The 11,491-nt window shown below is 44.0% G+C and overlaps 1 protein-coding gene and 1 non-coding gene across 3 annotated transcripts in view; one reads left to right on the top strand and one right to left on the bottom strand.

The window, feature by feature from the left end:
- The first annotated feature begins 6,781 nt into the window (after positions 1-6,781).
- TRNAE-CUC (transfer RNA glutamic acid (anticodon CUC)) lies at positions 6,782-6,854 on the top strand. The gene has a single exon. It is a non-coding gene; the product is annotated as a tRNA-Glu (tRNA).
- A 385-nt stretch (positions 6,855-7,239) lies between these two features.
- LOC123148717 (choline monooxygenase, chloroplastic) overlaps positions 7,240-11,491 on the bottom strand; it is a 5,368-nt gene continuing 1,116 nt past the window's right edge. Inside the window, exons 2-11 of one of the 2 annotated variants that reach the window (XM_044568209.1) lie at positions 11,040-11,085; positions 10,559-10,694; positions 9,797-9,871; positions 9,515-9,721; positions 9,321-9,416; positions 8,937-9,055; positions 8,756-8,849; positions 7,833-7,918; positions 7,629-7,674; positions 7,240-7,552 (exon numbers count right to left, since the gene is read on the bottom strand). In XM_044568209.1, coding sequence (XP_044424144.1) covers positions 7,415-7,552; positions 7,629-7,674; positions 7,833-7,918; positions 8,756-8,849; positions 8,937-9,055; positions 9,321-9,416; positions 9,515-9,721; positions 9,797-9,871; positions 10,559-10,694; positions 11,040-11,085 — 1,043 coding nt within the window. In that variant the 3' untranslated portion in view covers positions 7,240-7,414. The remainder of the gene's footprint in view (positions 7,553-7,628; positions 7,675-7,832; positions 7,919-8,755; positions 8,850-8,936; positions 9,056-9,320; positions 9,417-9,514; positions 9,722-9,796; positions 9,872-10,558; positions 10,695-11,039; positions 11,086-11,491) is intronic. The other variant, XM_044568210.1, reaches the window with a different exon arrangement.

The following is an 11,491-nucleotide window of genomic DNA, read 5'->3' as shown; positions in this document are numbered from 1 at the left end:
TACAAGAAAGAAAAAAAGAAGCCCAACACAAGACAAGCGATTTGAGAGAACAAAACAAAGGACAAAAGCAGCCCACCTAATAAGACAAGAAAAAAAAAGACAAAAAGAAAGCCTCATACACGTTAAGCAAGCCCAGAGCAAAACAAAAGTACGACGAGGAAATCAATCGGGGCATCTGCACGAAGCTGACATCAGTCGCGAAGTCTAAGTCGACTGAGTCCTAGACAAACCCCTTAACAATACTATCCCGATGATTCTAGTAAAGAAAAAAAAAGGTATATAATACTTTGCAACGAATTCAGAGCAAAAGAAATATTGTCGATGTACACATGCAGAAATGAATTAACAGAAAATTTGTAATTGTTATGTTACAACTCCTGTGGTCTAGAGACATCTAGAAATTTCCAAAGAAAGGAAATAAAGATGTACAGTACGTGATGGACCCCATAAATTATTTACTTTTATTTCTACTCCCACCCCATACTCGGTACTCGGGTCTCGATCAGACTCTGACACATGCAACAATGGCAAGGAAACCTGGAAGTGTGAGGCGATGGTTCCAGAACCCATTAGAAGCAGCTGCGGATACTGTTCATTGCGAATCCTTCAAGTCCCAACCGTTAGATATAGGAAACCAACGGCTAGGATTGATGCTTTGCTATCATTCAAAACTCATACACTATATAGACTAGTTAGTTGCACGTAATGAATAACTTAGCACGGCACGATTCAGACAACATTTCCCATTTCTAACAAAATATTGCAAAAAAAGGTATGCAAATGTTTTAAACAAATAAATCATAAGATAGGAGAGAACACTATCATAGACAAATTAGTCACTAATTATTTTAAAAAACTGATAAATAATTAATTCAAAGTTTTTGATATTTATTACGTACTTGCGTAAAATTCCAAATCAGACCATTTTACCCAGCGTCTGATGCCGAGACAGGTGTATGAGTCCGAACGAGATGTCACTGGTGCCTGGGACGAAGTGACCACATCGTTGTCGGTGCTGGGGAGTCATATGTTGATGGGTTTAGATGCAATGGGGTTGTGGGGAGCTCGCAAGTAATGGAATCTTGCAAGGTTTGGAGGGAGGCCCATGGGGCAGAGGAGATGGAATCGAGCAGGGCAGAGAGCAGAATGGTGTGTTGTTGGTCTGCCGTCGGGCGATGGTTCTAAAAGGAAGAAGAACAACCCTGAAATGAGGAGGAATATAAAGTTATCGCCGCAGGATCTAAATCGGACTTTCGACAGAACTTACTGAAACAAATTGTTTTTTGGCAGGTGACATGTAAGTGGCCCCTGGAGTTGTTAATTTCTTTTGCTTGTCATTTTATCTAAAGTTTTTTTGCACACACCCTTAATACGAAAACAATGCTAATGTATTTTGGGAAGTGGGAGGTTGTCAAATATGTGCTTGCATTTTATCTAAGAAACATGTGGTCCATCATGAAATTATTGTATCACCTACATATTTATGTTCATTTATTGATTTTGATAATACAGAAAATCATCTATTCATATTATGTCTGTATGATAGACGTAGCTTGAAAGATATGAAATGTAAAAGAAAATTGATGGAAATAATACATACTATTTAACTATGTGCACGTTTTTTTGCGGGGTAACTATGTGCACGTATTGCTTATATAGATCGATAAAGAATGTATGGAGGAAAATAAAATTATAATACTGTAGAAAGTTCATAATCCACACAAAAGAACGTACAATTATATTGGCAGGTGGACCAACAGGACGTTTTTTTCTGCCGAACACTTATTTTATAGTATTATCCAGCCTAGTAAAAAAATTTAGAGGAAGCCTAGTAAGTTTCGGTTTGTAGTATCAGGGAGACTTGCAGCATTTTGAGGTTGATTTTTCTCTGCAGCTTACTACCGAGCAAGCCTTTCTTTCGTTTGGCCAGAGTAGCAGTCAATATTTTAAAGAAGAGAATCCTCTGGAGTTTACTCGAAGTATGAAACGATGCTAGATGGGTCCCAGCCTGGCGACTGCCTTGCGTGCATGCAGGAGCCATCCTGCACGACCGCGAATCCCTGGAGCAACAACCGTAGGATTTTTCATATCCGACGGTATATATTGCACCACAGCGATTCCGTACCCGAGCAAACCAATGTGAGCCATACGATCGTGACCATCCAACGGTCTATATTAAGAGTTACTCATGCACTATATAGTAGTATAGATATTATAGATAAATGCCATCATACAGAGTTACTTCCATGTAATCAGGGGTGGCATGAATTTTTTTCTTTCTGCTTGATCTAAATCAAAGTCTTCATTCATTTTACAATTGGAAACATATTGCCTTCATTGGTCAGACGAGTATATATTAAAATTACCAATAGAAACACTGTATTTTTAACATAGAGATAAAGAGAAAAAAATATTAGATAAGGATGGATTATTGCTCATCAAGTTTTTCAATATTTAGTAAAGATAAATTGAACGATTGGATCATGTTGCTATATTTTGAAACACACAATATTTTAAGTAGGTGGTTGTGAGATAATATCCCACTGCTTTTCTTTCTTGGCATAGGACTGTTACCATCAGACAAAGTGCAACCAAGATATAGAGTTGGATTCTTCTTTTATTGATGGCACATCATAAATAACTTGTCATTGAGGATAATTCTACTGGCATGCATGTTTTGTCATTGGCGTCTGTACTCGTGCCTTGCATCATTGCTGGTACTTGCACTATCATCTGATGGTCCAGATTAATCACAGAAAATTCAATAATTTTTCTGGTCTGCCTCAAAGAATCGCAACATATGTTGGTTTGACAAAAACACAAACAGCTGCCGTGCAGGAATACCAAACATTACCAATGACCATAACCAGCGCTAAATTTTCAAAACTGAGGGTTAATGTGATGGTACGTGATAGATATTAGTAAAGAATCACCCGTGGAGTATCCGGATGCAGAAAAAGAAAAGCAAAACCAGTACAGGGAATGACTCACTTGGACAAGCTAAGCTACTCTATGACAGAGGAAGCTCCGAAGTCATCGCGACGCCGCGTATGCCGGACATACAAAAGGAGGGACTTGGCATAGGAATGCAGGGCGGAGGTGTGTTGAAGCTTGGGATGCAGAAGTGCGCGCGCAGGTTTTGCGGTGGCCGGCGAGACGGCGGCCGACATCTGGGTGCGAGGCGGCCAGTTTAGAAGTGGATTTTGGGAGCAAGAATACAGAAGATTGTTGTGTGGAGAGAGACGGGAGGCGGGGGTGAGTCAGTTGCTGCATGCTGGGAGCGGAGGGGGACGCCGGCCTGATCAGAGAAATCGATGGCGTACGGCGGTACGGGAAGAGTTCAGTCCGAAAGAATTGAGAAGGACCTGACAGAGAAACAAGCAGCCTGAACCGTTAGATGTATCCAAATCTGACGGCCAACTTTCTTTGGATTCACTCCTGCTTAGTCCGTTGGATCTGCGAAATGGACGGCCCATACTGTTTTGAGATGAAGTTTGGCGGGAACACTGTATACGTGGTGGTAAGCCGCGAGTTCAGAAACTGATGTACTATAGTAGTAGAGATACAGATAGAGATAGAGAAGATATAGATTACTATTCACACTTTTTTGTCCTTGAAAATCCGTTTTCTCTACCTATAAGTCAACGGGAGGTTTTTCTAACAAAACTTTTTATATGAGTACAAGATAAGATCAAGTTTGTTTCCAGAATTTTTTGATATGCAGTTTGAACTTGGAGTTTGCTCCTTTCTTCACAGGATGACTTCTTCGGCACAGCAGCAATCTTGCTAGTACTGTTTATATGCACGCATGCAATCAAGGAGCACCTACCAAGCGCACGCCGTTGACCACCATCACGCAACGGCGGCGGCCACTCCGGCCCCGTCGGCTACCCCACCGCCGTGCTGTGTCCCGGCCAGCATGCTGCCGCCGCCTTCTGCCGAGCTGCCCGCGGGCCTCGTGCCGTGCATCCTCCCATTGCCGCCCCCGTCATCTCCTCGTTCCGATCTGGATCGGGATCCACCGCCGCCGACGCCGACGCTGGCCTGCTCTGCCAAGGGATGTAGCGTGCTCAAGGCTGGTCCGGCGATGCCCCCAAGCGAGCCAGCTGCGCCCACGTCCGTGTCGCTCCCCACGACTGCTTCGACTCCACAATTCACCTCCCTGGCTTCCGCCGCCGCTGTGCTGGCCTCGGCTGCCTTGGCCTCCCGTAGGGCCGACCCGCCATTGGAAGTCGCGCTCGCCACCTGCCAAGTTCCGTGACGACGGCCGCTATGGAGCCTCCGCCCGTCGTCCCTCCAGCAGCTGCCAGTCTTCCTCTGCACCCGACGCCTTTTCCAGATCGGGAGAAGATAGTTTGTGTCGCGGCGTCGGCCCCGTCGGATTTGCTGCTCGATGCTACCAGTACCCTCCACGACGCATGCATTGGGGTGAAGACGACCATGCCGGTCTCCTGTGCGGCAGCATCGACCGCCTCCGGAGGCGCTGATTCCGGCGAGGCTCGAAGATCCGACGATAGGTGCAACGACGAGAAGACACCAGAGAAGATGGGCTCTCCTTTGCTTGGTCCGTCTTCAGCATCGGCATGCAACGACCTCTCTGCGGCCGCCACCGCTCTTGTAGGCGGGGCAGGTTGGAAGCATGTGGGTCGGGGGCGCCGTTCCGGTCGGCACGCTCACCCGGAGCCGTCGAGGGAAGGTCTCGAGCGTAGCCTCGCCTTCAAGCGTTGGGCTCGAGGAAGGTGCTTTCGTTGCCTCGAGCGTGGCCATCAAGTCAGTGCATGCCGTGAGTCATTCAGATGCATTCGTTATCGTCGCGTTGGTCATCGGGAGAGGTTCTGTCGTGCTCGCTCTCCGGTTGCTTGCGATCGCTCTCCGGTCGCTTGCGCTCCTCGCCAGCGAAGCCGCTCCCCGCCCGTCCAGCCTTGTCCTCCGCTGACTAGGAGTTGGGCTGAGGTTGTAGGTCACTCGTCGTTGTGTGTGTCGGTGCCGCCAAGGTCCCAATATGGGTGTTGCAAGGATTCCAGTGTCAACGCATCTTTGGTCTCTACTTTGGAGTCGCAGCTTGCCCTGCTGCGCACGGAGCTCCTTCAGGAGGTCGAGCTGCTCCGCACCGAGCTTCGCGACGCTCTAGCCAAGCTTGCGGTTGCGTCGGTTGTGCCTTTGCTGCCTGAGCTCCAGGTTGTTTCCATTGATGAGGATGTTGAATGTTTCTTTGGAGATTTTTCTCCTCGTGCTCTGGATGTGACACCTCTTGTTCATGGGAGTGCGGTTATCAGCGAGATTGTAGCTCCAATTCTGCAAATTATGCCTGAGTTGCAGGAGCTTTGTGGGGAATCATCTATTGTGTTACCGATGGAGCTGAGCGCATTGGAGTCCTTGGCGGTGGCCATGACACCCTCACTGCCACCGCCAGAGTCCCGTCAGCCGCCCGCCTTTGCGTACAGTGGAGACTTGGTTGGTTCTATCACTGCCTCATCTATGGCCATTGGGCATGTGGTGTCTTTGAGTGGCGAGGTTGATGCTATAGATGTGTTGGCACCTAACTCTGAGGCTATATCATGTGAGCAACTGGAGACGTCTGAGTCCATCGTGTCAGTGGTACCTATTACTAATGATGTTGAGGCGGTTGGTATGTTGGCGCCTGACCCTTCGGAGCCCAACCAGCCGCTCGCCTCTGTGGAGCATGGAGGATCCGATGTTGCAGTCACCCGCCCGAAGGTGACGGTTGGGCAGGTTTCTGTGCGTGACAAGATCAATGAGATTCTATTTGAGATAGAGCTTCACAGCTTGCTCAAATGTTTGGAGAGGGTGAGCCCTGGATTTGGCAATGCGATAGTGGAGGAGGCTCTCAGGAGCAAAGGAAAGAAGAGTGACGCCACACGAAAGGCGTGCGCAGCTGCTTGATGGATGGTTATCAGTCTCTTGGGTTGTTCTTATGGTCTGGCTTGTCTTCGTGGATTTGATGGTGCATGTGGTCTTCGACCGAGTTACTCTCGTTCGGGTGTCTTTGTGATGTAGCAGTGTGGGGGCTGGTGGACGTTAGGTGTTGGGTATGGTTGTGAGGCGATCATGTGCTTATGGGTTGCATGTTGTGTGAGTAGTCCACATGTGGTTGGTTTGTATCGGTTTTCGCCTGGTTTTTCGTTAATTAACTGGGCAATTCTTTTCTCCTTAATTAATCAATGAGGCAAATCTTTTGTCTCCGTTTCGGAAAAAAATCAAGGAGCAACTCCAAGTTAGATCATGGGGCAACTCCAAGTTCAAACTAGCAAGATCGCCATGCCCCATGATCAAGCTTTTAATCCCACCCGAGGCCTCAGTATGCACATATGCAATCTTGCTAGTACTGTTTATATGTTCAAGAACATCTCAAATATATGTAGATGCAAAAATAGCTAATTTTTGCATCTCCGAGGACCAAAAACCAATCTCCAGATGATGTAGATGTAAAAAAAAAAATTACATCACCTCTTCAGGAGATGTAAAACACAACACCTGGAAATGCAAATTTGAATCTCCACCTTCAGCCTCCAGGAGATGTAAAACCGGCGCTTGCGTGCCAACCGCCCTTCATTTCCTTTCCGATTTGATTTGTGACTTGGCTCCATGCACACCATGGCGCCTATTGACTTCTGTACTGCATGCGTCTACACGGAGAGAACTTGCGATTCTCATGTCAGGAGCTGGATGGACTATTTGTCTGCCGCAGAGACATGTGAGACGCCTCTGAGACTAGGCGATTCATATTCCAATAAGCTAACTGTTGGACTATAGTCGGTCATCCGTCGTAGTCTAGGTGGTTAGGATACTCGGCTCTCACCCGAGAGACCCGGGTTCAAGTCCCGGCGACGGAATTTTTTTGCCTGCTGAGATCTGCAGTTTGAACAAAGTGGATAAATGTTCCTCTCATAACAGTTCATTGCCTTTTCACCTGCCCATGCTCTCAAGTTCGAACAAAGTGGATAACAGGATAAATGTACCTCCCCGCTATTTGACAATTGATTACTACTTGCTATCTGAAAGTCCCCACCGTTCCATAATACGGAACCACAAACGAGTGGCAACATCGTCGTCTCCCACGCAATGAGGCCGTCGACAAACCGTTTCATCGCCAGGTATGGTCACTTTTTCTGACTGTAAAGTTTGGAGCCGTTCCTCAGCTCTTTGGGCTTCTGCCTAAATTTTGACTGATGAGTGATGAGAAACATGGCCAAATATCGGGCTTCAGGGGTCTTTTCATAGCTGAAGCTGTTTCACGGTTCACTCATTTTATTGTATAGTTTCACCTGGCATAGTACAAACCATTGGGGAAGAAGACGAACTGTAGAATTACAGTCCTACGGCTATGTGCTTCTTCCAGCATAGCATTTCACACAATTATATACACATTATGAAACGCCGCACATAAGTATCACTAGCCACTGAGGTTGGCGTGCAGGAGGCAGTGGAAGTGGTGCATGGCCATCTCCACAGACGGCGCGTACCTGCCCACGCCGTAGGCCGGCGACTCCAGGCCCCGCTGGACTCCCTCGCACAGCGCAATGTCTTCAATCTGTAGCAGGTAAAACGCATCAGCATCATCGGCCCACGCTTGTTGCGGTACACTCTTGCTCGCGACATTGCGGTACCAGATGTGTTTTGTTGCTCATGCCGTGGCTACTGTGCTGTGTTGTGCTGTGCATATATTGATGCAAGCGTAAAAGGGCATGGAGTCCATGTCGTAAATGCAGTTCGAAGACCATGCAATTTACAGTGCAGTGATTGTTAGCTCAGAGAGGTCTACTTGAAAGCAACAAATTTAGTGGTTAAAGGCAAAGCACTGGTCGAGCTACCTTGGCGACCGATCATCAGTTTTATGGTAATATACCTGTACTTGTTCGCTGTCCTTTAAGCTTCTATCGATAAAATCCTGGTCATCCTGCAGATTCAGCACGGACGAGTCAACTGAAGATTGTATACAGCAAGCAAGAAAGAATAGAGCATTTCAAGGATCGTCCATTTTAGATTGTAGCAGACGTAACAAGTCATTACTTGCTTCAGATGGAAACTTGATTAATATATATGAAGTTAACATCATCATCCGTTCAGAGACATCACTCGGCTTTTAGATCTTAGACCAGTACCGCCATCCATTATGAATGGATTCGTCCCAAGCAAAGAAGAGAAGCACTGTTCCTCTGACTTTGATGATTTTCAGCAATGGAATTCAGTTGAAGCGCGAAGAGCCATCACTACATTAACTTCTCGTCAATGTGGACCGTCGCTAATGTGATTATTAATGTGTTGAGCCTTTCTCCCTCTGCTCATGCAGACATGCACTGTGCTTCTCTGCCTTTGCCATGGCTCGCAACTACTTTCTACTAGTATTGCTTATCATTCACAAGTCGTTTGTACTATCTTGGCACATTCTTAATGCAGAGAAACACACTTCCCGGCATGTTTGAGAATCACAAGCTGAAAGCAGCCACTTTATACAAACATGTTTTTTTCCCGATGATCTGTTAGTATAAAGCGGAAACGCTCTTCAAAAAATTAGTCTTGTCCAATCTAGCGCAAGCAATACATAAGCACAATATAGTGCTCATGTTTGCAGTCAAACTACCATCACAATAATGTGCCACGCGAGCTGTGTACAAATAATAAAGAGTAGAAGACACCATGGCATGTCACTGAGATGTGACAACATATGAGCAGTACATATAAGTATGTACTGAAAAGGCATAAAATGGGTATATGAGATCAGGAGAATATATACCAGAAGAGATTCGTCCAGAAAATAATCAAAAACCACTTTACACCTGGTTGCATCCAATGGGACAGCTAGATTAGTGTCCATCCATGGACCATACCTGAAAATTATTAGTTATTCACATCTGCATATATACATCTAATGTGAGCAAAATGAAACAACAAGTTCTGAAGGATGCCCACTGCACCTATTGATCATAAAGTTTGGATAAACAAAAGCATAGGTAGCTTTTGTCCCTAAGCGGTCAATGTCTTCTTGTTCTGCTAGGGCACTTTCACATCTTTGAACACTAACTCTTTCGTATGTCTGGAGATAAGTACATCTAATCAGAAGTCATCCTAGAAAAGGCAAAACCAAAAAAGTTGCAAGGAAATAATTCAGTATTGCAGTGGCATTGGTTCAGATACGAAGATTCATTAAAAGTAATAATTCGATAGTTTCAACACAAAAAGAAAGAGAGAATATTCATACTGGTTATTAAAATATTACTAGTTGACATCAAGTCGACTATACCTAAATAAAATATTCTCAAGAGGAAAACTGCAGAAGGAAAGGGGTTTACAAACTATACAAGTGTTTCATAGGATTGAAGCTGAAGACCGGATGCAAGGGCCCCATGTGCATATGGAACATGATATCCACCATCTAGATAGTTGTCACAAAATACCTGCATGACAAAAAATACAATGGGCCTAAAGATAAACTCAAGAGAATCTCATTGCTTCAGTAACACGTCATCAAAATATTGGAATAAAAAAAATGGACCTTCCAGTTACATTCGATAATATATTCTCGCCTGCAAATATGGGGTAGTGAAGTGTCAATGCCACTTCTACTCAACAGATCTGAAGCACTACCCAGCCATTCATCTCCACCAACAACATCATCAACAGTATCTTGAGAGGAATCATCAAATCTGGCAAGCACAAAAGGTCCCCACGTAGCCACCTTAATTGGTAAAAGACCGAAATCCTGTTTCCAGAAAGAAGAATAAGTTGCAATTTTGCGATTGAGAAGCACAGAGGCACAAAAGGAGTTGTGGTATACATTCTTGTTGAAGTTCTTGATTCCTGATATTCTTGTAGCTTTCAGGAGGGTACCATCTAAACCATATGTCCAACCCTACAAAATTTGTATAGCTAGTTAGCTACTGACTCACAAAAAATGAGGCAAATAAAAGCTAATGACGTGATGATGAAGTTCAGTTTCAGCCCAACCTAGAAAGCAGAGGCTTCACCACACTTAGTTCCCCCAATAATGAAAATTACACTAATAAGCATATGAAATACACTGATGTTCTGTTGTTTTGTTGCCATTGTTCCTAGTTCAGGCAGTTCACCAAGCTGGGGGTCCAGCTAAAATTGCACCGAATTTCTTTGGAATTCAACTTGAAGCGTTTAAGTCCCACATGGGACATGTGGATGTATTCCCTCATTGTCATATTAACATTTTAAACTATCTTTAGTTAATAGCATGTGTATTCCAAAATTTTCAACTAAACAACTTTTAAAGAAAAGTTATGTGGCTACATTTCTTACCTCAGATGTCAATAACCGAAGTATTCAGATGATTATCCTAGAAAGTCGAAGAAAAATTATAACATGCAAGTACAGACCACAAGTATGTGCCATATCTACTACTCCCTCCGTTCCGAATTATAAGATGTCATAACTTCTTTCTGAATCGGATGTATATACACGTGTTTTAGTGTGTTTATTCACTCATTTTAGTCCGTATTTAGTCCATATTGAAATATTCAAAACATCTTATAATTCAGAACGGAGAGTAGGTGTTTATTAAGGAACTCACGTGATAAGGGCATTGGAAGCAAGTCTTCTGACCACTTCCACATGCGAGGAGTGAGGCATGATGACGACACACATTGTGAAAAGCTTGAAGTTTCCCATTTGCATCCCGGCATATGACAAATTGTACATTTCCAAGGCTGTTGGTTCACCTTGTTAGGTGATTAACATTAGCAACCTCCAACATGAATTATCTTATTTTACAATAATTTGGAGGTAACCATGACTGAAAGTTGCCAATTTTCAAATAAGTGTTTTGCATGCAGCTCCTTGTTTTAGAAAGAAAAAAGGTATATGGGGGACCTAAACCCACCTGAACAATTTCCATTAAGCCAAATAATTTTAGCAAGATCAGTTGCAGATTACATGGTGGGAGGTTCTAGAAATATTTTAAGAACCTTCACACTTATAATAGGTTTGCACATCATACTGTAGAAAGTAGAATTGATTCAGGTAGCAGAAGCATGAAAGCAAGATGGAATCACCTTCCTGTGAAGAAATCATTTGGGTTCTTGACTTGTCCTATGTGACCTGGAAAAGAAGCATGCAAGTCGGCACCATGTAAGCACTCAGTAAGGAGCTACAGAGGCTAACTAATGAAAACAGATAAACATAAATTTTATTGAATGTGAATGATCTACCAAACCAGTAAGGTACTCCTTTCATTGATTAATGTAAGGCATTAATTCTATTGATTTTGTAACAAATATAGACCATACATGTAAACGTAAATGATGTTTCCAAACTGTACTGCTATTCAATTTATTTCCCATTTGCATTTGTTCATTACCACTCATACAGCCACACCACAATTTTTTTTTAAAAAAATTCCAAATCAACTACGACCTATGAGACTAATTTCTTCTCATGAATTCCCAGATTTAATCGGTTCCTTAATCTACGTATAAATACATGATACATCAATCAACAAGCGGTG

This window comes from Triticum aestivum, chromosome 7A (assembly GCF_018294505.1).
Source record: "Triticum aestivum cultivar Chinese Spring chromosome 7A, IWGSC CS RefSeq v2.1, whole genome shotgun sequence".
NCBI classification, from domain to species: domain Eukaryota; kingdom Viridiplantae; phylum Streptophyta; class Magnoliopsida; order Poales; family Poaceae; genus Triticum; species Triticum aestivum.
The sequence above is the reverse complement of the archived record's forward strand: the minus strand, read 5'-3'. Positions and strand labels throughout refer to the sequence as shown.